The following is a 27,543-nucleotide window of genomic DNA, read 5'->3' on the forward strand; positions in this document are numbered from 1 at the left end:
TTTTCACCATCATGTTTTGCACACCACAAACAGTTCTCAAGGATACAACTTATTTCCTTTACTATGCATAAAGGCAGAAAAGCCTAAAAATGAGAGCAGATAGGTTTTCATCCTTACTGCTTCACACATTTGAATCCCACAGCCAAGTGATGAAGGATGAAAGACTAGAAAGACAAACCAATCATTGATACCAATTCTTCATTATGCTCCCAAGGATCACGGTCACTAGCTATGATAAAATACCTGATCACAAATTTTCCTAGTTAGTTTGGGAACTATTATAACAAAATAAGGGATCATGACAGCAAACATGGTGACTAACAGAGTAAACAACCAGTGGTGCTTGATACCTGAGTGTTCTCAACCACAGACCCTGCTCAGATCCCATGTGGCCATTCTAAGTCCAGTCTGAGCTTATCTCTACTGAGGTACCATCACTCAAAAAAGTATCTGAAAAATAGTGTGATGGCTCTCATACTGAACAAGATAATCCTTGTTGTTTCAACACTGTTGGGTTGGTATGCCTGAGTAGTTATTGCCAGATCTGCTTTTGGAATGTAAGAAAAGTTGTTGATACTGGTATCCATATCGAGCAACATTTATGATGAGTACAGCTTTCAAAGCAGTTGGAAGGTAAAAAACTTTACATTAGAATATATATATATATATATATATATATATATATATATATATATATATATATATATATATATATATATATATATATATATATATATATATATATATATATATATATATATATATATATATATACGAGTATATATATATATATATATATATATATATATATATATATATATATTCCATTGTAGTTTCTTTTACCTTCCAACTGCTTTGAAAGCTGTACTCATCATAAATGTTGCTCGATGTGGATAGCAGTATCAACAACTTGGTAGATGTGTCACAATGGTATTGACCCTAAACAGTGTTCACACTCACTTCACAAGTGTACAGTGTGTCACTGATTTGGTGTGTAATATAACAGACATCCAAGATAATAGACAAGATTTTTTTTAATAATAAAGTAGCTGCAATCTTTATCGATTATCAAATGTAGTAATCTTGAAAGGAAACACTCTCCTTGAAGATGCTTTATGGTGGATCAGATCTGATATCTGAAGCTTTGAAATGCAAGTGACACTTCATCTGAGTTGATTTCAAGACTGGCGCAGTCATGATCATGTCATTCACCACAGAGACAACTCAGAATACACACCAATTTACAATAAGGGTTACAGCAAAACCCATATTTCAAGGGATATTGGCATCTCCTACAATATGGTGACATTGTGGATATGTCAATATGAAAAAACTGGCGACACGGACAACCAGCATCATAGTGGTCGTCCATGCTGCAGAATCCTAGAATAAAATCAAGTTCGCAATTCAGTACTTTAATGAAACATTTTCTTCTTCATCTACCCCATTTCATTAAATCAATGGTATAAATGCTGACTCTATTTTGATCCCTGTGCAGGCTATTGCAGCTGAAATCTTAGCCCAACCATTCTCTAGTGCTTCATTGGTAGATGTATCCTTTCCACTCTCTCTTCATATGACAAGTCTCTGATACTTGGTACCATCTTTGTAGCTGCTCTCTGAACTCTCTCCAACTTCCTTATATCCTTTTTCTTGTATGGCGACCACACTACTGCTGCATATTCTAGTCTAGGTTTTATCAGCAACACGATCATCTTCCTGACTATCTTTTCATCCATAAATGCAAAGACCTGCCTTATTCTTCTCAACAAGTTATAGATTTCTCCAGTAATTTTGCTATTGTGTGTAATTGTGTGTGTGTGTGTGTGTGTGTGTGTGTGTGTGTGTGTGTGTGTGTGTGTGTGTGTGTTTTTTTTTTTATTCTGAGAGAGAGAGAGAGAGAGAGAGAGAGAGAGAGAGAGAGAGAGAGAGAGAGAGAGAGAGAGAGAGAGAGAGAGAGAGAGAGAGAGAGAGAGAGAGAGAGAGAGAGAGAGAGAGAGAGAGAGAGAGAGAAAAAATGATTGATGATTTCTAAGTAGAATGAGACTGAATGAGAAGAGAAATGGATGGAAGCAGCATAAATGCAAAAGGAATGGATGGAGGAAAAATGGAAAGGAACAAAGGACAGGAAAAGAGAATACTTATTTCTCAGTACTTCCTCCCTCCCTCTAATTCTTCACTCACTCCTCACCCTTACTGCTTATATTCATTTTTTTCTATTTTCTCCCCATTCTCCCATCCTGTTCCTTCACCCTTCCTCCACTTCCTTGCCCCATGTACTCTCCTTCCCCAGTTATTTCCTTTCCTCCCCTTTTTTGTTTCCTCTCCCTTCCTCTTTTGTCTGGTCTCAAGCCTTCCTCCGTGTCACGTCCCCTCTCACTTATCAATCACAGAGAAGGGAAAAGGGAGTAATACCTCAGTCTCCCTCCCCTTCAATCATTCTCTGTCATTTTCACTTCATCCTTTCTCACTCTTTCTCACTTGTATAATTCCACTTTCATTCTCTAACACTCTCATTCTATTTAGCAATCCTCCGGATTGTTCTTACTTTCACAGAGAGAGAGAGAGAGAGAGAGAGAGAGAGAGAGAGAGAGAGAGAGAGAGAGAGAGAGAGAGAGAGAGAGAGAGAGAGAGAGAGAGAGAGGAGAGAGAGAGAGAGAGAGAGAGAGAGAGAGAGAGAGAGAGAGAGAGAGAGAGAGAGAGAGAGAGAGAGAGGGGGGGGGGGTTACTTTATGTAGGCCTATACGCATGATGCCAATGATAGGTAAATGTGGCCGATACTTATCAAAGCAGAGCAAAACTTTCGGTGATAATTTGCAAAACTCAGAATGGTAAGAATTTAAGAAAGTATAAAACTTGAAGATCATGAAACTCAGATAGTGGAAAACTGGGGAGGATTGTGTAGGACAGAATTAGCAGTAAGCCTTAGATAGTGCTTAAATGCACAAAACATCAACATGGTTGGGAAGAAATGAAGAAGAGTTTTCTTGAGATTTATCAAAAGAGGGATCACTACCAAACCTAATGAATAAATTATCACCTGTGATATGTCAGCCAAGAGAGACACTGACTGAGCTTTTTATAAGAACAGAGGGTATTGTGGAAAAATTAGAAAACATGAAGCCAGCAGGTAAGGAAGTATACAATGACATATTCATTTCCATACTTATCGTTGTATTACCTTAGGATTTCTCATACATACAAAATCCTGATTGTATCCAAACAGGCCCTTAAATATGTAGCTTCACATCCTAGCCTTCAGCTCACTCAATGTTGCTATAAGAAGTGAAAATAGGGTGATTCCCATGAATTTAGTGGCCACAACCGTCACATTAGAATCTTCATTTTACAGACTTCTGGTTGGCCAAAGTAGAATGTATTGCCAAAGGTGTGGATTAAATAACCACACTATGCAAAACTACACGGAAATTGAATGTTACAGGTGGCATAAGTTTGGTTACACTTCTAAATTTTGCACAGAGAAATGTGTGCCTGGTTAGAGACCAACAGTTACTTGTTTCACCTGTGGGATACAGGGACACACAAATAAGAAGTGTATATGTAGGAACACTCCATGGCGAAAAAAAAAAAAAAAATGCACTTATTACCAGTGCAACACAATAAATCAACAGTTTTCATGGCTATCAACATGAACACTGGATATATCCTCATAGAAGTTCATACAGAAGACAAGAATATATTAGCTTTGTTGGAAACAGGGACAGGGGTATCTCTCATATCTCATCAAACTATTGTTGCAGAGCTGGGGTGATGCTGATGGTACTGTACCACGGAGTAGTGAAGTTGAACATTGGCAATGCTGGTGTTGAGAAGGAGTGAGGTGGTAGTGGAGGTGAGAGTGTTCCAGACAAGTAGATAGGAGGCAGCTGGTTGGGTGGATGACTGGCCAATTAGCTGCAATCTGAGCCTTAGAGGGGAGCTGCAGCTGCCAAGGAGAAGAGAGCCCCTTTTCCTGCATACACCACAGCTGTGCTGCACTCTAACACTCATTGCTCTAACACCACACAGTGACTGCGTGTGACTCTGTGTTCTGAGATATGATGTGAGGATTGCATAACCTGGCAGCTTGAGACAGTGGCTATCTGAAGCTGAGGGGAGTGTGCAACACCTACATTGTCTGTGACAGAGTGGACTGCAGGCAGAGGCAGTTGTGTGATGCTGCCCACATGGAGCAAAGCTACTGTGTCCTATGACACTAGTGTGCACTGTGATGCTGCTTGTGTGGTGAGACACATTACTCTATGGTACTGGATGCTGTGCTGAGTGAGGCCATGTGGTCCAACACTGGTCCTTAGACTAATCCTGCTGTGATATGTAAACAAATATGACATAGGCGGTGACATTGTCAGAGCCCAGAGAGGTAATAAAGTTTGTATATCAATTTTTTTTATCATCATTCTACTCATAATTCTAGCTGTAATATTTTAGTATATTTTCAAAACATAAGGATGTGTGAAAATAGATTTACCTATTTTCTACAATGTATTTTATTTTAAATATTCAGCACTTTTCTAAAAGAAAAGAAAAGGTGAAAATAAATTTGTTCTATCCATCATGAAATTTAGAATGGTTGTATCTTTTTATTCAAATTCAAATCCATGAAAATAAATTTGTTCTATTCATGCCATACCTCAAGAAATAATGGCATCATACTAAGGAATGCAGTGAACTTTGTGCACATCACCAAGTTTGATGTGTAACCAACAGTGTTTGCTTTGTTACATGCAATGTAAGCATCATCATTTAATTTCTTCCTGACTGATGCTATTTTATGTGAATTACCGTTAAGTATGACTTGCTATACATTGTTATCTTGCAAAAAAAAAAAGGGTTGTTTTTTGTGGTGTAGAAGTGATCATCACTTTGTTTACATGTGCGAAGATATTTGGGATTTGATTTAAGGGCTATTGATGGCGCTCCATGGTCACTCCAGAATGGGACGTTGCAGCAGACTTACCACTAGCCACTGCCCTAAAGCTGAATCTTGGCCTTATAAGATGCAGGCTCATTTTCTGAGACTTCTTTTGGGGAAAAAAAGGCATGTCTTATAAGCCATTAAATAAGGTAATTCACAATGCAAGTGGAGATGTCATGGCAAATCATAAAAGAGTAAGCTGAACTTAAGGATTGGAGGAAGAATTTATTGTCATGGATTTGTGTTTAATAAAGAAATGTCATTGTCATCACAAGACAGTGATAATTGACTGAGATTTTATTTGTAAAATATAATGTTGATTCAAATACCAAACCATTGACTTTACATGTTGAAGGAGAAGAAATAATTAAAGTGCAATTGCCTATGAAACATGCACTACATATAACAGAAGATGAGGAAACTAAACTTACAAACCAGGGCTCAGTAGATAATCCCAATATAAATGCTCAGCAGTTCAGGCACCAATATTGCAAGGAGAGAGAGTAGGCTATGTGATTTTGGAAACTAAGTTAGTGGATTGTCATGTATTTCATCGCTGCAATATTGCATCTCTAGTTATCTTCTTATGCTGTTTTCATGGTAACTGCTTTTCTGATCTTGCTAACTGCAAGCCTCCCCTCCTCCTGCAGCCTCACTGTACAAGACTTTCTTCTTTCTCTCACCCCTATTCTGTCCACCTCTCTAATGCAAGAGTTAACCAGTATTCTCAATCATTCATCCCTTTCTCTGGTAAACTCTGGAACTCCCTGCCTGCTTCTGTATTTCCACTTCTTATGACTTGAATTCCTTCAAAAGGTAGGTTTCAAGACACTTATCCTTCAATTTTTTATTACTGCTTTAGATCCTTTTATGGGACTGGCATCTCAGAGGGCTTTTTTTATTTATTGGATTTTTGTTGCCCTTGGTCAGTGTCCCTCCTACATAAAAAAAAAAAAATTATATATATATATATATATATATATATATATATATATATATATATATATATATATATATATATATATATATATATATATATATATATATATATATATATATATATATATATATATATATATATATATATATATATATATATATATATATATATATATATATATATATATATATATATATATATATATATATATATATATATATATATATATATATATATATAGCCAGTGTCAGTGTAGTTCCCCATCTTCTCCAAGTGTTTTTTTAAATATCCTGTGGACACTACATAAATAGATGCTCATTTGTGTAATGATACACGTTACCCCTCTGTCCTGTGACACCAGGCTCACCACCTCTCTCTTTTGTTACAGTTAAAGTGCCTTTAATTTAGAGTAAAACATGATATATAACTTTATATATGTATTAGGGAAGACAGTGACAATAATTTGAGGATGAAGTAAAGTGTGATAAAGTGATTATAAGTGAGATGTAAGATATGTATTGTACTGGCAGACAGACAAAGAGATGTGCTGCCTCTCTGTCCTGTGACACCATGCTCACCACCTCTCTCCTTTGTTACAGGATGTAATTGATAAGTTGAGTGCTTTTCTGTAGATAACTTTAAGAAGGAGTGTCAAGAGAAGAACACCTGGTGAAGCAGTAGGCAGTGGTTTTCGAGTGTGGTTAAGTTAGTACATGTCTAGTACCTGGTTGCCTGCCTGAGGGGACACAAGATAGTGGGCAGGGTAATGTACCTCATTTTTTAATAAACTAGAATGGGTTATATTACTTTTCTTCCTTACCTTTGACTTTTTACCTTGACCCTTGGTAACATCCAGGCATTTAAGATAATTATATGGTAGCCACCTCACTGAACTGTAGCACTGGGGGGAAGAGAGTTTTTCCAAATGTGAGAGACGATTGCTGGACCACCTTATTTAAACTTTCGCCTGGGGTGGGAGAATAATCAAAACTGGGTTTGTAGGAGGCAGGAGTATCTGTCATGTGGGAAGGAGGGGGAAGATTTCTCAGGTGGATAATTATATCGTGTATTATGTGTATTGGTTGTGAGAGACAATCATTGGACCACCTCACTCAAACTTTTGACCTGAGGGGGATAATTCTAAACTGGGTTTTTAGGAAGCAGAAATGCCTATGACTTAGGAGGAAGTGTGTGGTAAAATTTAGGTGTTAAGTTTCTCTTTTCTGGTCTCCTTAAGTCCCCATGAATTAAATTGTGAATCAACTACTGTGGAAAATGATGGAACATTAACTAAATAAATTTTTAGACAAGGTGAGCTGTTTTTCTTTTCTCTCAGTTACACCCATCCCTTTTGTTAAATATGAACTATGCCTACAAAATTAATACTCTGAAGAGATATCAGTGCCTGTAAATCAAACCTGTAAATCCTACCATATAATTATCTTTAATGCCTGGATGTTACTAAGGATCAAGACAAAAAGTCAAAGGTGAGGAAGAAAAGTAATATAACCTGTTCTAGTTTATTAAAGAAGGTCTAAACTAAATAGTACTAAATATGTATTTTCTTTCCCAGCACTATATCAGGAAACCTAGGAACTCACTTTCTATGCCCAGGATTAGTAAAACTAGAAAATGACAGTGAAAAGAAGAAATCCAGGTTTGTGATAAAGTATATAAATTACTCAAGTGAAAATGTTCAAGTCGAACCAGGAAGGACACTGGGTTTTGCTCAGTCATGCACACAAGAAGCCTTACCAACAAATTATGACCAGCATGTTGTTAATATTGTCATAGAAAAAAGTGAGAAAGAATATCTAAATGGGCTTTTTAAAATAGTAAATACCATGTACTCTGATGGCACCAAGGAAAATCAATTGTTAAAAACTTAATCAAGTACCCATCAGTTTTTGCAAGTGATGATCCAATAAGAAAGAATAACTAGATGGCAAATGTTGGTAGGTGAATTTGATATCAAGGAGGATTATATTCCTGGGAGGGCAAACAAGGTAGCATGTTACTTATCTAGGGTGAGATATCAGAGATGAGAATGAAAATGAAAGTGTTGAAATTAAAGATAATGAATAAGATGTACAAGTGGCTAAGAATGTTTTTTTAAGGAAAATTATCAAGAAAAAAAAATAGTAGAGATGAAAATGTAAACAGAGAAAATGTAATGAAGAAAATGTAACGAAAAAATTGTTATTGAATGGAATCTGAATGAAGTGATAAGGTTATAGGATGCACATAAATATCATAAACAAGTAAAGAAGATATTGAAGGAGATTTATAGTGTACAAAATATTAGAAAAGAATGACTAAGCACAAGATAAATAAAAAATATAAGAGGTTCAATATAACAGAATTGGCTGTAGAGGAAATATTGTACAGCATAACTCAAAATGCTTGTAGTGAAATGATGTGTCGAATAATAATACATATATAAATGTTGCCCTATGCCTAAGACACTCCTTGCCAACAATGGAACACAGAAACATGATATTATGAAGTATTGCAGATCTTGTCTAGTGTGCAGTCGTCTCAGGTGGATGAGGGATGCCCTAGTTCCGTTGCAAAGGTACCCAGATATAGAAGTGCCATTTCAATGCATTCATATGGATATCATAAGACTCTGGGGAAACTCAGAAAGGGGATGTAAGTATTGTCTTGTAGTTATACGTGTGCTTACAAGATACCTTATTACAGGGCCACTGAAGACTAAAACAACAATGGAGGTTGCTAGAGTGTTTTTTGACTCAGTCATATGCAAACAAGGAATATCTCAAATGTTTCTTAATGACCAAGGTAAGGAATTTGTAAAAGCTGAATTATTGCAAACTGAACATGTAGAGACCACAGAATATCACCCTCAAGCAGATGGAATCACTGAAAGATCCAATGCAACTCTATTGAACATATTGTGCACTCTCATGCAAGACAATTTTAGCATATGGGACATCATGCTCTCCATAGCTACTTTTGCATATAATAGTGTTTTCCACAAAAAAAAAAAAAATATTAAAAAGAGCCCATTTTATATGGTGTATCACAGAGATCCTCCACTTCCATTTGAAATAATGAAGGAAAAAAAGGTTACATATAATACTGATGATTTTAAACAGGAGATGGCAACAAAAGCAAATAGAGTTTATGACAGATGTCAGCTATATCCAGAAGAAGCTAAAGAATAGCAGAAAGAGGTCAAACAAAACAAGCTAAGATAGAAACACAACAAGTAGGTGACAAAGTTTATGTCTGCAGACTGCCTATTGCAGGGACACCCTCCAAGTTAAAACTGCCTAACACTGGCCCCTTTAGGGTAATAGGTAAAATCAGTGATGTGGCAGTAAAAGTAAGGAATATTAGGACATGTAATAAGAAAATATTACATACAGATGGACTAAGATTTATACATGAAGACAATGTCATTCCACAGATGAAAACAAATGTAAGAAAAGAATACCCTGTACATGAACCAGGTGAAACAAGAGAAACTAAGTTAGCCCTACATACATCAGATCCATTTCCATCCTTGTCTGAAGATACTAAGGACAGTGCAGATGATAATACAGACTAATTCAGCATTATGAAAAAATAATAATGGTGATAGAGATGAAAGTGATATGACAGTGAAAGTTTTGGAGAAATCTCAAGAAGCCAGTACTTAAAATCATCCAACATATAGTTTACAATCCAGGTTAAACGTTCCTGATTTTCCACTAGTCATGCAAAAGCCTTTAGAGTATCATAAAAAAAAATCTAGCAAAATACAATATTCCCTCTTTTTCTTGACCTAAATCTTCTAACCCTTGGTTTAACACAGCCTGTTCTCATGCTATACATGATAGAGAGGTGAACCACATATGGCTTCCATTACCTGAATCTCATGCACTTTATATTTCTGCCCAGAATCATGCCAGGTTTGTTCTCCAACTAGCCAAAAACTCTTTCATTAATAGTGTCAAAATATTTCAAAATGCAACTCATCTTATGATTTCTGACACATAGCCAAAAACATCTCCAATAACTTTGCTTCTTCATCTTTCCCTCCTTCATTTCAACCTGATGGCACCACTGCCATCCCATCTATTTCTTAAGTTGAACTCTTCACTCACACTTTTGTTAAAATATCTACCATGGATGATTAAGGGTTTGTCCCTCCCTCTCCTCCACCCTCTGACTACTTCATGCTACCCATTAAGATCCTTCACAATGATGGTTTCCACGCCTTAGCTAGCCTTAACCCTCAGATGGCTTATAGACCTGATGGGGTCCCTCCTAACCCTTCAGGAAGTAAACAGCTCATGCAGGAAAGCCACAGAATGCCTGACTTCTGGCTTCTCTAAACTTTCTGATTGAAGAAGAGCAAACTTAGTATTGTTCTGTGACTCAAAAACTCATTTCCTCCATCTATCAACTCAACACTAGCTTCCAGATAACTATACCACCTTTTTCAATGATACTCAACTGTCCCCTCTTCTACACCAGACATACTCAGTCTGTCCTTTATTTATAATCTTAACTGGAAACTTCACACCTCATCTTTAGCTAAAACAACTTCTATGAAGTTAAGAGTTCAGAGTTATCTCCAGTTTTTCTCATCCCCTCCAGCTGCTAACTTTGTACAGGGGCCTTATCCATCCATATATGGAGTATGCTTCACATGTAAGGGAGGGTTACACTCATACCACTCTTTTAGACAGGATGGAATCAAAAGCTTTTCATCTTATGAACTTCTCTTCTCTAACTGACTGTCTTTAGAAGATAATGTGCAAGTTGTTTGAAAGAAATTAATTTTTGAACTTGATTTTAATGAATAAAATAAAAAAAATAAAAAATTATCAGCATCTGATATCACCCTTGTGGTCACCTGTATAATAATTGTTCTTATCTTGCATTTTTTTTTTTTTTTTTTTTTATGTAGGAAGGATACTGGCCAAGGGCAACAAAAATCTAATAAAAAAAATGCCCACTGAAATGCCAGTCCCTAAAAGGGTCAAAGCAGTGGTCAAAAATTGGTGGATAAGTGTCTTGAAACCTCCCTCTTGAAGGAATTCAAGTCATAGGAAGGTGGAAATACAGAAGCAGGCAAGGAGTTCCAGAGTTTACCAGAGAAAGGGATGAATGATTGAGAATACTGGTTAACTCTTGCGTTAGAGAGGTGGACAGAATAGGAGTGAGAGAAAGAAGAAAGTCTTGTGCAGCGAGGCCGCGGAAGGAGGGGAGGCATGCAGTTAGCAAGATCAGAAGAGCAGTTAGCATGAAAATAGCGGTAGAAGACAGCTAGAGATGCAACATTGCGGCGGTGAGAGAGAGGCTGAAGACAGTCAGTTAGAGGAGAGGAGTTGATGAGACGAAAAGCTTTTGATTCCACCCTGTCTAGAACAGCAGTATGAGTGGAACCCCCCCAGACATGTGAAGCATACTCCATACATGGACGGATAAGGCCCTTGTACAGAGTTAGCAGCTGCGGGGGTGAGAAAAACTGGCGGAGACGTCTCAGAACACCTAACTTCATGGAAGCTGTTTTAGCTAGAGATGAGATGTGAAGTTTCCAGTTCAGATTATAAGTAAAGGACAGACCGAGGATGTTCAGTGTAGAAGAGGGGGATAGTTGAGTGTCATTGAAGAAGAGGGGATAGTTGTCTGGAAGATTGTGTCGAGTTGATAGATGGAGGAATTGAGTTTTTGAGGCATTGAACAATACCAAGTTTGCTCTGCCCCAATCAGAAATTTTAGAAAGATCAGAAGTCAGGCGTTCTGTGGCTTCCCTGCGTGATATGTTTACCTCCTGAAGGGTTGGACGTCTATGAAAAGACGTGGAAAAGTGCAGGGTGGTATCATCAGCATAGGAGTGGATAGGACAAGAAGTTTGTTTTAGAAGATCATTAATGAATAATAAGAAGAGAGTGGGTGACAGGACAGAACCCTGAGGAACACCACTGTTAATATATTTAGGAGAAGAACAGTGACCGTCTACCACAGCAGCAATAGAACGGTCAGAAAGGAAACTTGAGATGAAGTTACAGAGAGAAGGATAGAAACCGTAGGAGGGTAGTTTGGAAATCAAAGCTTTGTGCCAGACTCTATCAAAGGCTTTTGATATGTCCAAGGCAACAGCAAAAGTTTCACCAAAGTCTCTAAAAGAGGATGACCAAGACTCAGTAAGGAAAGCCAGAAGATCACCAGTCGAGCGGCCTTGACGGAACCCATACTGGCGATCAGATAGAAGGTTGTGAAGTGATAGATGTTTAAGAATCTTCCTGTTGAGGATAGATTCAAAAACTTTAGATAAGCAGGAAATTAAAGCAATAGGACGGTAGTTTGAGGGATTAGAGCGGTCACCCTTTTTAGGAACAGGTTGAATGTAGGCAAACTTCCAGCAAGAAGGAAAGGTAGATGTTGACAGACAGAGCTGAAAGAGTTTGACTAGGCAAGGTGCAAGCACGGAGGCACAGTTTCGGAGAACAATAGGAGGGACCCCATCAGGTCCATAAGCCTTCTGAGGGTTTAGGCCAGCGAGGGCATGGAAAACATCATTACGAAGAATTTTAATACGAGGCATGAAGTAGTCAGAGGGTGGAGGAGAGGGAGGAACAAGCCCAGAATCGTCCAAGGTAGAGTTTTTAGCAAAGGTTTGAGCAAAGAGTTCAGCTTTAGAAATAGATGTGATAGCAGTGGTGCCATCTGGTTGAAGTAGAGGAGGAAAAGAAGAAGAAGCAAAGTTATTGGAGATATTTTTGGCTAGATGCCAGAAATCACGAGGGGAGTTAGATCTTGAAAGGTTTTGACATTTTCTGTTAATGAAGGAGTTTTTGGCTAGTTGGAGAACAGACTTGGCATGGTTCCGGGCAGAAATATAAAGTGCATGAGATTCTGGTGAAGGAAGGCTTAAGTACCTTTTGTGGGCCACCTCTCTATCATGTATAGCACGAGAACAAGCTGTGTTAAACCAAGGTTTAGAAGGTTTAGGACGAGAAAAAGAGTGAGGAATGTACGCCTCCATGCCAGACACTATCACCTCTGTTATGCGCTCAGCACACAAAGACGGGTCTCTGACACGGAAGCAGTAGTCATTCCAAGGAAAATCAGCAAAATACCGCCTCAGGTCCCCCCAACTAGCAGAGGCAAAACGCCAGAGGCACCTTCGCTTAGGGGGATCCTGAGGAGGGATTGGAGTGATAGGACAAGATAAAGATATGAGATTGTGATCGGAGGAGCCCAACGGAATCATGAGGGCATCTGCTTGGTCTCTACTCTAGATTGCCTCATTGAGAAACAACCCTTAAATAGACACCACGGAAGTGTGCCACATACATACTCAGTTAGGTTACCGCTAACACACAATATGCTAACACTTATCACGTCTAACACAGGAGTCAGTTTGCCATCAAGTCATATTGTATCATAGGGGACTAAAAACCCTAATGTTGAGATGGGCTGCAGCAAGCAAGTCTGTGATGCAGGGTAGGGTAACACTAATGAAAGGGATGGAAGTAGGCAACCACTAGCCTTGCCACCTGTAGCAATGCCAATTTAGCAACTGACCTGTACCTGCATGTTCCACTGGCAACTGTATAATTTTCCTGCAACCTGCAACAGGGAGAGCACCCCTGTTTACACCATTAGAAAAATACCGCTTATCATTTCCATTTAAAGACGATGGCCACAGCTTTGCACCAAAATAACATTGTGTGCAAATACCAATTATGGCTATATGGACTAAAATATAGGTGATATGGGGTGACAACTTGAGCCCTTAACCTATGCAGTGTTTAGTACATATATATACATACCTCTTAGTGAAGTGTTTACTATGTATATATATATATATATATATATATATATATATATATATATATATATATATATATATATATATATATATATATATATATATATATATATATATATATATATATATATACAACTTTGTTTTTAAGTGATTTTACAGCCTTCAATTTTGCTTGTACACAGAAGACTTGTCATTGACAGTAACAAAGAACATTTTGACAAGTCAGAAGCCAGTGTTCTCATATACTCAGAGTTATTATGGACTGAGTACTTCTGTAGGAACTAAGACATATTTGAGGATTATAGTGGAACCTCGGATTTCTAACTTAATTCTTTCCTGAATGCCGTTCAAAATCCGGAATGTTCGAAAAATGAAACTATTTTCCCCATAGGAATCAATGTAAAATGGATTACTCTGTTCCCAGACAACAGTCTACCTGTCTTAGCGGCTTATGACAGACGTTCTCATAGCCAAGATGGCTGCTTCACATCACCAGCTCACAAATTATTTATCCAGAAAGGAAGTATTGAATGAGCTTAGTGACACAGAAATCATCAGAAGATACTGTTTAGATCATGCAGGTATTCTCTTTGTCACCAATCTAGTGAGGGAAGCCTTACTGAGGGACAAAGAGAGACCAACCCACTTACTGCCAAAATGAAGTTGCTGCTGAGAAAAGCTAATAAAAAAATGCAGTAGCGATGGTGTTGGGGGTCATTGAGAGAGCCACAGGGGGCTCAGGATAACTCCTGAGCACTGAAAACTTTGTTTACATCAAGGTTTTTCAGTGGGATCACATTTACCTTATTTCAAAGATTGAATTACTGTCTTACACTATGTCTCTACTCCAAATACATAAAAACAAAGTAAATATTTACAGAAACTATAAATTAGTAATAAACAGCAGCTTTTGCTATGTCTTTTAATATTTGAAATCAAGTAATTTTGTTCTAGAACCGAATTATGGTATGACAACCGAAGCAATAATGAATTCAAAATTTTGTTCAAAAACCGCTTTGTTCGAAGAGGGAGGCATTCGGTAATCGAAGTTCTCTTGATGCCTACGTCAACATGCATATAATATCAAAGCAATAAAATGAAATTGAAAGCTACAGTATTGGAGAGGGATAAAGATTTTAGTTATAAATGTTTTGGTGCTCTGACATTGTTGCAGAGTTGGCTGCTGTGTTTCCCCAAAAATCATCACATAAAAAGGTGACTTACTTTCTCCTAAGAAGTCAGTAAGGCTTAAGAAATAGGAAACAAGACTTCAGTGTAATCAGAAAGGAAAATTGAAAGTCATAAAATTCATAGTATGTTCTATTCTTTGAGAACTGTGGATGTAGCAGCCACAGCCTTGAGATGTGGGTTGTTGCCAGATGTGCATCCAACCATTTTGTTGAATGTACAATTCTTGTTTATTTATAGGTATTTGTATTGTAAAGAGTACTTATTCATCATACACACTATAGGATTGTGGAAAGTGTATGTAAAGGGGAGAATAAAGATTAAAAAAATAAATATAAAATTCAGCATCCCTAGTCTGATATTGTGAGCTCCGAGAAAGGAAAAAAATCCAAGAATTAAAATCATATGGTAGCCACACTTCCATTCATGGCATGGAAATACCATATATATCAAAAGATTAGTTATTTTTTTCTCACTTTTACAGGGTAGATAAAAAATATACAAAAAAAAATGCTGCCTGACATTACCCCTACCTCTGGGAAAGCATGACACTGTATGGGTTAATAGCTGTGTGCATGCAAACAATGGTTTGATATGTTATTTTGATTATTGATTCTGTACTGTATCCATAATCTAAGGTTACTATTTAATGTTGTCACAATTACGTAAAGTTAGAGGAAATTATCTGGTCAGGAATACAAAATATACATAGGAGATATAAGATGATATCAACAGCAAACATTCATCAGTTGTGTATGTAAACAATGGCTCAATGGAATCCCTGTCTGGGAAATGGCTCCAAACCAGATTGCTCTTCATTTGACATGCCCATCAAATTTTTCTCCATTTAACTTACGCAACATTTGCAGCCTTAGATCTAATTTTCAATCTGTAGAACACCACCTCTCCTCTACTAAACCTCATATTTTTTTCCTCATCAAAACATAGGTGTCTGAGGCAACTAACAATAACCCGTTCTGTGTTCCCTCCAACTTTCTCTATCCTCATTTTCAATGCAAAGCTGGATATTGAATCTATGTGCACAATGACCTTACTTGTTCTCATGCCCATACTCTTGAATCTTCTGAATTTTCCACCATCTGGCTATGACTGCAGAGTCATTCTCAAATAAAATGTATGTCTGCTGTATACCTCTCACCCAACTCTGACTACAAAAAATTCTTTGACTATTTAACTTCCAAAGTGGACCATATCTTGACCCTCTTCACTTTTGCAGAGATCTCCATTCTTGGAGACTTCAACATTCATCACCAGCTTTGGCTTTCCTCTTCCTTCATCAACCAACCTAGTGAACCAGTCTTTAGCTTTGCTATTCCCCACGACCTATAGAAACTACTATAACACCCAACTAATAGTCCTGACAATCTTGGAGATGGAGATCTTGGTTTAATGCAGGCTGTATACATGATAAAGAGGTGGCTCACAAACAATATTTGAACCTTCCATCACCTGAATCTCATGCACTTTACATTTCTGCCAGGAGTCATGCAAACTCTGTTCTCCAACTAACCAAAAACACCTTCATCAATAAAAAATGTGAAAATCTTTCCAGATCTAACTCTCATCACTTCTGGCACTAGCCAAAAATATCTAATAGATCTGTTCCTTTATTTTTCTCCTTTACTTCAACTTGATAGCATCACTGCCATCTCATCTATCTCTAAAGTTGAACTCTTCACATAAACCTTTGCTAAAAATACTACCTTGGATGATTCAGGGCTTGTTCCTCTTTTCCTTCACCTTCTGACATATTTTCCATGCCCTCATTGGCCTTGACCTTTGAAAGGTTTATGGACCTGATGGAGTCTCTCCTATTGTTCTCCAGAGCTGTGTTTCCATGCTTGCACCTTGCCTAGTCAAACTTTTTCAACTCTGTCTACCAACATCTACCTTTCCTTCTTGCTGGATATTTGCCTGAATTCAGCCTGTTCTTAAAAGGAATGACCACTCTAATCCCTCAAAACAACCATTCTGTTGCTTTAATTTCCAGCTTCTCTAAAGTTTCTTAACCTATCCTCAACAGGAAGATTCTTAAATATCTATTGCTTCACCACCTTATATCTGATCACCAGTTTGGGCTCTGCCATGGCTGCTCTACTGGTGATCTGGCTTTCCTTACTTAGTCTTGGTCATCCTCTTCTAGGGATTTTGGTGAAACTTTTGCTATTGCCTTAGTCCAACTTCTTTGACATCTTGGGCCACTTATATATATATATATATATATATATATATATATATATATATATATATATATATATATATATATATATATATATATATATATATATATATATATATATATATATATATATTTTTTTTTATGTAGAAGGACACTGGTCAAGGGCAACAAAAATCCAATAAAAAAAAATGCCCACTGAAATGCCAGTCCCAGAAAAGGGTCAAAGCAGTGGTCAAAAACTGATGAATAAGTGTCTTGAAACCTCCCTCTTGAAGAAATTCAAGTCATAGGAAGGTGGAAATACAGAAACAGGCAGGGAGTTCCAGAGTTTACCAGAGAAAGTGATGAATGATTGAGAATACTGGTTAACTCTTGCATTAGAGAGGTGGACAGAATAGGGGTGAGAGAAAGAAGAAAGTCTTGTGCAGTGAGGCCACGGAAGGAGGGGGGGCATGCAGTTAGCAAGATCAAAAGAGCAGTTAGCATGAAAATAGTGGTAGAAGACAGCTAGATATGCAACATTCCGGTGGTGAGAGAGAGGCTGAAGACAGTCAGTTTGAGGAGAGGAGTTGATGAGACTAAAAGCTTTTGATTCCACCCTGTCTAGAAGAGCAGTATGAGTGGAATCCCCCCAGACATGTGAAGCATACTCCATACATGGATGGATAAGGCCCTTGTACAGAGTTAGCAGCTGGGGGGGTGAGAAAAACTGGCGGAGACATCTCAGAATGCCTAACTTCATAGAAGCTGTTTTAGCTATATATATATATATATATATATATATATATATATATATATATATATATATATATATATATATATATATATATATATATATATATATTAAAATCTCTCGTATCCGGCATCAACGGGACCGCTGACATGCCGGATACTTGAATAGAAGTGAAATTATGTCCACAATCACCACCCTACACTCACGCATCTTACCATAACAAAGATCAGCTGATCTGATCAGCTGCTTAAGTGTAAGCACAACATGCTTCCTCTTTTCTACAACTTTAGGCATGATGAAGGCGTCAGGCGATAAACAGTGCACACGCGGGACTGAGTCACTGAGTAAACACAGTGCAGTGGGCCGCGGGTGGTGCGAAGCAGTGTGCTCTGGTGGCAAGGGGACAAAGTATGCCTCGCGCGGGAATTTCAATCAATTTTATGGATACACATTGATTTTTTATTAATTTTAAGGCTCGGGGAAAAATGTGCCGGATACTTGAAGCTGCCGGATACTCGAATGCCGGATGAGAGGGATTTTACTGTATGTATGTATATATATATATATATATATATATATATATATATATATATATATATATATATATATATATATATATATATATATATATATATATATATATATATATATGTATATATAATCCTAGTAATACTACTTCCTATTACTATTTCATATACAGGCACAGAAACTTTGTCTGTGTTTTTCATGTACAAGATAAATTCATAATACAAGCAGTCGTGGGCCACAGACAATCAACTGGCGGACCACTTGCAGCCCGTGGGCCCATAGTTGAACCACCCTGCCTTAGACATATCAAAAGCTCTTGATAGAGTCTGGCACAAAACTTTAATTTCCAAACTACCCTCCTACAGCACCTACCTTTCTCTATATAACTTCATCTCAAGGTTCCTTTCAGACCACTCTATTGCTGCTTTAGTAAATGGTCAATGCTATTTTCCTAAGTTTATTAACAGTAGTGTTCCTTGAGGTTCTGTCCTGTCACCTACTCTCTTCCTATTATTCATCAATGATCTAAGTCAAACTTCTTGTCCTATCCACTCCTACACTGATGATACCACTGCATTTTTCAAAGCCTTCAAAGACATCCAGCCCTTCAAGAATTAAATAGCTCTTGCAAAGAAGCCACAGGACATGTGATTTCTCATCTCTAAAATTTCTGATTGAGGCAGATCAAACTTAGTATTGTTCAATGCCTCAAACACTCAATTTCTCCATCTACTAACTCAACACAACCTTCCAGATAACTATCCCCTCTTCTTCAATGACAGTCAACAGTCCCCTTCTTCTACAATGAACACACTCAGTCTGTCTTTTACTAATAATCTAAACTGGAAATTTCAATCTCATCTCTAACTAAAACAACTTCCAAGAAGTCAGGCATTCTATGTTGTCTCCGCCAGTTTTTCTCACCTGAAGCTGCCAACTCTGGACCTTATCCGTCCATGTATGGAATACCCTTCACCTGTTTGGTGGCATTCTATTCATACCACTCTTCTAGATAGGGTGGAATCAAAAGTTTTTCATGTGATCAACTCCTCTTCTCTGATTCACTCTCTTCAGCCTTCCTCTTCACCACAATGTTGCATCTCTTGCTATCTTCTACTGCTCTTTTCATGCTAACTGCTCTTCTGATCTTATTATAGTCTGTTCAGAGCAGGAAGTCAGTTCAAGGTGGGGCAAGTATGGTGGTTTACCTCTGGCCATGTTGCCAAATCAACCTTCATACATGGGCCTCTCTCTTTTGTTTCCCATCCGTGTGCTATTTGAAAGTGATATTTTATGTATTCTGTATATAGTAAAGGAAGCTACATAGTACAATGAGTGTTGATGTTTGGGATTATAACTACGATTTGTATAAATTCTATGATGTGGCAAATATTTTTTCCCATGTTGCCACGTTGTCCTGGTAGTGGTGATGGTGGTGGTGGGGTATCATTAAAAGGGATTAGCACCCCCATAGAGGTGTGTGTATGTGTGTTGAAGGAGGAGAAGGAGGAGCAGTGGGAAAGGTATACTGAAGAAGTGACAGAATAAAATGATGGGTGTGTTGAGGGAGACAGCTCACTTCCTCTCTGGCCACCACCCATGATGGAAGCTACAACTCAAACTCACTCACATTCCAGGGTCCTACATAGCAGGGAAATGGAAATGCTTTACTTTGTCAACAAGTATTTCGCTGAAGAGAAAGCTTGTAATGGATTCCTTATCCCACCTTCAAAAGCAACTGTTCAGAGAATCTGCTCAAAATGAGGCTGAACATCACCTGAAAGGACTGTCTTTTTGTCACCAAAGAAGAGGAGATATTCTGCACCTGTCACCACTCTAGACGACTTTGAAAAATGTCTTGTAAGAACAGTCTTGGCATTTTAATGAGGCATGAACTCCCGACTCCTCTAAAAGTTCAAGAAGAACTCAAGGAAAAAATATCCTTCAGTGGTTGCAAAACCTCCCTTCACAAGATTCTGCAGGAAATTGGCTTCAAATATGCCAAGAATAATGGCCCCAAATTTCTGATGGAGAGGAGTAATGTTGCAGCAGCTCACACTATGTTTTTTGCAAGACATAAAGGTGAAGCAGGCCTCCCAAAACATTGTATATCTGGATGAAACTTATATAGAGGTGGTTTGCAAAAAAAGTTGAAAATTGATAATAAATAAATATAATATAAATAATATATATATATATATATATATATATATATATATATATATATATATATATATATATATATATATATATATATATATATATATATATATATATATATATATATATATATATATATATATATATATATATATATATATATATATATATATATATATATATATATATATATATATATATATATATATATATATATATATATATATATATATATATATATATATATATATATATATATATATATATATATATATATATATATATATATATATATATATATATATATATATATATATATATATATATATATATATATATATATATATATATATATATATATATATATATATATATATATATATAGAGAGAGAGAGAGAGAGAGAGAGAGAGAGAGAGAGAGAGAGAGAGAGAGAGAGAGAGAGAGAGAGAGAGAGAGAGAGAGAGAGAGAGAGAGAGAGAGAGAGAGAGAGAGAGAGATAAACAGGTGTGAAGGAAGGGAGACAGACTGTTAATCTGATAATTGGCGGACAAACTGGCAGCGTTGCACTCATGGGAATTCCAGAATCTGCCACACCTTAAACGGACTTCATGCTCTGAACTGACTAAAGCTGTATACTTCCCTTCCTCCCAAAGCCTCATTGCTCAAGACTTTCCACTTTCCTTAACCCCTATTCTGTCCACCTCTCTAATGCAAGAGTTAACCAGTATTCTTACTCATTCATTCCCTTTTCTAGTATATTCTGAAACTATCTGCCTGCTTCTGTATTTCTTTCTTCCTATGACTTGAACTCTTTCAAGAAGGTTTTAAGACACTAATCCTCTCATTTTTTATAATCATTTGTGGCTCAAGGGACTGGCACCTCAGTGGACCTTTTTTTTCTCTCTAATCTTATTGCCCTCGGGTGGTGCTCCTCATACACACACACACACACACACACACACACACACACACACACACACACACACACACACATAAACAGAAAAAATAAAAATAAAAATAAACTGACACATTTAAATCTGCTTACAGCTTTTTCTATCTATTTTTCAACCATGTTTTTTAATAAAGGCTCACTCTCCATCCTTTCCCAGATCATACTTGCCACTACTACCAGTTCTACTGTCTTTAAGTTCATTAAGTACTCGAAATTAAATTTCTGTACACCCTTTACCTCTTTCTTGCTACTTAAAACTACACCCTCTGTTTATTCTTGTACTTCTACACTTCCCTTCTCCTCTCTTTCTCTCTCTTCCTTTTATAATAATAATGTGAGATCTCTTTTTTTGTCTTTTTTGTGATAACTATCTTATGATGAAAAGTGAGGGTGAGGTAATAACAAGTAAATATACCATACCTCCATCTCTGGAGTTAGAGGCACAAGTATACCTCTACACAAGTGTACTTCTACACTTCCCTCTTCCTCCCTTTCTCTCTCTCTCTTCCTTTTATAATAATAATGTGAGACCTCTTTTCAGTCTTTTTTGTGATAACTATCATATGATGAAAAGTGAAGGTGAGGTAATAACAAATAAATATACTATACCTCCATCTCTGGAGTTAGAGGCACAAGTATTTCCTCTTCTTCCTCATCTGGCAGCTGTACTTCAGTATACTTGGAAGGATAGGTGAGGTCAAGGAGCTTCAGTCCCTGTGTAACTTTCTCATGTAAAGAGACTTTTTTGTTCCTTCTTTGCTGCAATTCCTGAATAAGTTCTGAAGTGGTGTTTGCATTCTTCTGGGCAATATATGCTCTATCTTCATACTCCTTCTGCCTGGTGTGGTAAAAAATATTAAGTATTCAGCCTTAGATCCATAATGTTAACTAAACAATGGTTTTCTAGTAAAATGTAGAGTACTCGTAAATCACATATTGAGTATAAAAGGAATGCAAAACTATTGACTGAAAGCTAAAGGAGGAAGGTGGATGAGTATATATTTAAAAGAAGTTAAATTTAAAGTAACAAATATCAACTGTACTGGACAGATAAAGAAAGGAAAAAAAGTGGATCAGAGGATGAAACTGAGAAACAAAGAATCAAGAATGTTGAAGGAAAGCACACAAATAAAAGAGTCTAAGTATTTAGAGATATTGCTAGAAATGTAGTAAACCAGAGGAACAATATCAACAGAGATGGTATGAGGAAGGGTGACAGAATGACATAAGAGCAGGGTGACAAAGCAAGGGTGTTGTAATAGCAATATAAGACATAAGTGTAGAAAAAGCATGACAAATAAATGACAATACAACTGAAATGTTAAGAAGGAAGTGATTTTCTAGGAATGAAAGACCAAGAAGATGGAAGGATAGGGTAAAGCACTTATATGTGAAGAAGGATCAGTAACTTTAACAAGTGTTTGGATACAGAGGCAGAGGCTCTTTTGTGAGAGAGAGAGAGAGAGAGAGAGAGAGAGAGAGAGAGAGAGAGAGAGAGAGAGAGAGAGAGAGAGAGAGAGAGAGAGAGAGAGAGAGAGAGAGAGAGAGAGAGAGAGAGAGAGAGAGAGAGAGAGAGAGAGAGAGAGAGCTTTGTAATGGATCAGATACATGCCACAACTGCCACATGTAGCTCAGCCTAAGGGGCAGGGAGACCCTGGTGATCAGAAGAAAGCATGCATAACCTTAGAAAACAAAGGAAAAGCAGACAATAATGAATGTGGGAACTATGAAAGAATTAATCTACCGAACTCTGACAGAAGGCATTTTTTGCATTGAAATCCACTTTTCACTACTGCATTTACAAATAAACTCAGCATATAAACATAGAAAGCAAATACTGGAAAATGTCTCAGAGCTGAAACTCAAAACAAATTTGAAAATCACTAGAGGTAAAGATGTGCAGGAATGTTTGTGAATGTTTGTCTTGGTATGACATGTGTTCCCATCTTCTTGGTATTTGCATTCCTCTCCTACACAACTGTTTGAGAAAAGTAATCAAACAGCTCTACATAGCTCTACATAAGATTTTTGTGTACCCATTGGCCAGCCTTCTTATAAAATAATACTAATAAAAATACTGATGACAAGTCTTAGCTACAACCCTGTAAATCTGATATAAAGTAAAAGAAGGCTGGTTAAAGGCATGGAAAGAGAGAGAGAGAGAGAGAGAGAGAGAGAGAGAGAGAGAGAGAGAGAGAGAGAGAGAGAGAGAGAGAGAGAGAGAGAGAGAGAGAGAGAGAGAGAGAGAGAGAGAGAAAGGAAATGACAGTTCTCTCTCTCTCTCTCTCTCTCTCTCTCTCTCTCTCTCTCTCTCTCTCTCTCTCTCTCTCTCTCTCTCTCTCTCTCTCTCTCTCTCTCTCTCTCTCTCTCTCTCCTTCTGATCTAAGTGTACCCTGTATTGGATCCAGACTTTGATTCATGAATAGGATAAATGATCTAAGTAAAAAAAAATGTTCAGCAAGCCTGACATATGGGGAAAAAGAGATATGAGAATGCAAGGATTGAGTGTATCCAGGAAAAATGTTAAGTAAATATGATAGCTTAGACTGAAAAAGGGTTGTGAAAGGTGGGTGTCATACAATCATTTACAAGAGTCATGAAAGGGAGAATTGTGTCTAATGATCTAAAGAAGCTTAATTTTTTTCTTGCCAGCAAAAAGGTGCCCTATTCCATGTCCAGGTCTCCTTTGAGACCTGGACATGAAATAGGGCACATTTCCTACTTTAGCTTTCATATCTATCATACAGCCATACATAAAAAAAAAAGAGAGAGAGAGAGAGGGAGAGAGAGAACTGTCATTTCCTTTCTCTCTCTCTCTCTCTCTCTCTCTCTCTCTCTCTCTCTCTCTCTCTCTCTCTCTCTCTCTCTCTCTCTCTCTCTCTCTCTCTCTCTCTCTCTCTCTCTCTCTCTCTCCTTCTGATCTAAGTGTACCCTGTATTGGATCCAGACTTTGATTCATGAATAGGATAAATGATCTAAGTAAAAAAAAATGTTCAGCAAGCCTGACATATGGGGAAAAAGAGATATGAGAATGCAAGGATTGAGTGTATCCAGGAAAAATGTTAAGTAAATATGATAGCTTAGACTGAAAAAGGGTTGTGAAAGGTGGGTGTCATACAATCATTTACAAGAGTCATGAAAGGGAGAATTGTGTCTAATGATCTAAAGAAGCATATTTTTTTCTTGCCACCAAAAAGGTGCCCTATTCCATGTCCAGGTCTCCTTTGAGACCTGGACATGAAATAGGGCACATTTCCTACTTTAGCTTTCATATCTATCATACAGCCATACATAAAAAAAAAAAAAAAAAAATATATATATATATATATATATATATATATATATATATATATATATATATATATATATATATATATATATATATATATATAATGGTACCTCATGATTCAAATTTAATTGGTTCTTTTTGGCTGTTCAAATTGTGAATGTTCAAACTGGGAAACAATTTATCCCATTAAAATTAATGTAAAAAAAATTTATCTGTTCAAGGCCCCAAAATCCCCCTATTTTCAGTTTTTATTTTTATAGATTTATGCTGTGCTCTAAATATAAAACTGCATAAAAATAACCTAAATTACAGAAAAAAATAAAGTAAATGAAAAAAATGAAGTACTGTATTATTTTGACATAGAATGGCACTTGAATCTTCTTAAAAAGACACAAAAAGTGAGTCTTCTTCTATGTCAGACACGAAAACAATGACCTTAAACTTTTACACAAAATACCATTGTAAATAGACACCAACCACAAAATCATGAATCATCAAAAGTTCCTGCCATCTTCAGTCTTGAAAACACTTGTAGTTTACACAATTTCTATTTTGCACCAAAATTCTCTCTCTCTCTCTCTCTCTCTCTCTCTCTCTCTCTCTCTCTCTCTCTCTCTCTCTCTCTCTCTATATATATATATATATATATATATATATATATATATATATATATATATATATATATATATATATATATATATATATATATATATAAAGGGGATCCATTCCTGGACCCTTTGCTCTATAATCTTTTTTTCCCCCTTGTTTTAATGCATGTAACATGTATATATTTGTACATATCCTATATCCTACATTCTACATATCCTTCGACCCTTCCTGACTTAGCTGTTGAAGAGACACCTAGAATTTTGTTTTTTGGAAGTGAGGGAGAGGCTCCAGATAGCCTGTGTCCAGGGCCAGTTGTGCCAACCAGAATGTGAGCAAAATAGTTTCCAGTTAGTTCTGAGTAATAGGACCAAGGGATGAGATGTTAAGCAGATTGGAGAAGAATCACTTGTCTTTAATAGTGTTCCGGGAAGACCACCCTGATCGAGGAAAACACTGATGTGGGAGACGCAACCCCAGCCAAATTGTCTCCCTACTGAGTAAATCCCCTTAAATTACAACTGCTGGAGAAGGAGCTGAAGTACATGATAGACAATGGGTTAATTAAGTGCACATATGGAGTTCTCTTATCACTCTCCAGCCCAAGCCTGATAGGAGGGTGACCTTTTGCATAGATTTTAGAAAGGTGAATTCCCTGTCAAGAGTCGACACCTATCACTCACCCTGGTTGGATGATTTTGTTGACCAAATTGGGGATGCCACCTTCATTACAAAAACTGACTTAGTTAAAGAGTACTGGCAAGTCTCCTTGATTGAGCAGGCAAAATAAATCGCTAGTTTTGTTGCCAATGGGGCAGTGTACCAGTACCAAGTTATGCCCTATGGTCTCAAGAATGCCCCTACCACACTCCAGTGCTTGATGGATCATGCAGTTGTGGAGATGCAGCATTGTGTGGCCTGCACTGGTAATGTGGTCATATATGACACAACCTGGTGTGAGCATATAGAAAATGCAAAGGCCTTGTTCCTTTGGTTGCAGGAATCAGGTTTAGTTGTCTATTTAGACAAGTGCGAGTTCATCAACACCCGTGTCCAGTATCTGGGGTATGTAGTGGGTCGCAGTTATGCTACCCTGCCAGAGGCTAAGATTGAAGTGATTAGGCTGTACCCAGTACTGACCTGTCGCTGAGCCCTCCAGCAATTTCTGCAGATGATCAGCTATTACCATCAGATCATCCAAGGATACTCTACACTGCTAGTGCCTTTGACTGACCTCCTGCAGAAAGAGTGCCATTGGAATTGGTCCAGTGAGTATAAGGACTCACTCTCTAAAGTCAAGGCTGTGCCATGTAGCCTGTTGGTGCTCAGGGCATCAGATTTCACTTAAACTTTCACTCTTGTTCTTGATGTTAGCCAGGTTGGAGTTAGGATGGTGCTAATGCAGCCTGATGAAAACAATGTGAACAATCCAGTATGTTATTTTTCAAAAAAGTTCACCCAAAGGAATTATTTAGTCACTGACCAGAATCTAGCTATAATCCTGGCCCTGCAATACAGTGGTACCCTGACTTATGAGTGCACCAACTTATGAGTTTTCTAAGTTACGAGCTGTCACTTGGTCAAACTTTTTTTGCTTTGAGTTGCAAGCCAAAATCTGAGATACAAGCAAGCTTCAGATACACCCCCACTAGTTGGCACAGTGAATGCCACTAGACTAAAAGGAAAGCTGATCCAAGAGAAGTGGCAGCTGTGAAGAGGGCTGAAACTGGGTTGTAACAATATACATATGTATATTGTTACAACCACAAATTCTGCCCCACTCACATCAGTCTTTATCTTGGCTTGCCTCCCCAAGTTACCACCTACTTAACTTGGTTCAGGGCTCAACTGTGGGTTACAAGGTCCTACTGGACTCTTGCACCCCATACACAATTAGTCGCAAATCGAGGTTCTGCTCCTCTTCTTGGTTGCCACTACCTGGGTCAGTCTCCCTACCCTACCTCCTGTGCAGCATGGTGCAGAGCTCACATTCACCTCCACAGGGTCCTTCTGACTTCCTGTGGTGAATTACACAACTGAAGTTGCCAGCCTGTTCCATCCACCAACAAGCAAAGGGAATATTACAACAGCATAGTCACTCTCAACAGCTGGGAAAGACTCAATAGCCATGCTCTAGGAGGCACAGTTGCAACAAGAAACAAACATAAATAAGGATTATAATATTCCATGGAATACCACCCTCTCAAATTACAAGACT

The 27,543-nt window shown here is 37.5% G+C and overlaps 1 protein-coding gene across 6 annotated transcripts in view; it reads right to left on the minus strand.

Annotated features, from left to right (window-relative positions):
• LOC135109616 (uncharacterized) overlaps window positions 1-27,543 on the minus strand; it is a 375,792-nt gene that overhangs the window by 127,155 nt on the left and 221,094 nt on the right. For all 6 annotated transcript variants that reach the window (XM_064021045.1, XM_064021044.1, XM_064021043.1 and 3 more), the window contains one exon: window positions 22,040-22,268. In XM_064021045.1, coding sequence (XP_063877115.1) covers window positions 22,040-22,268 — 229 coding nt within the window. The remainder of the gene's footprint in view (window positions 1-22,039; window positions 22,269-27,543) is intronic.

The sequence above is a fragment of the Scylla paramamosain genome, chromosome 19 (genome assembly GCF_035594125.1).
Source record: "Scylla paramamosain isolate STU-SP2022 chromosome 19, ASM3559412v1, whole genome shotgun sequence".
In the NCBI taxonomy this organism is placed as follows: Eukaryota; Metazoa; Arthropoda; class Malacostraca; order Decapoda; family Portunidae; genus Scylla; species Scylla paramamosain.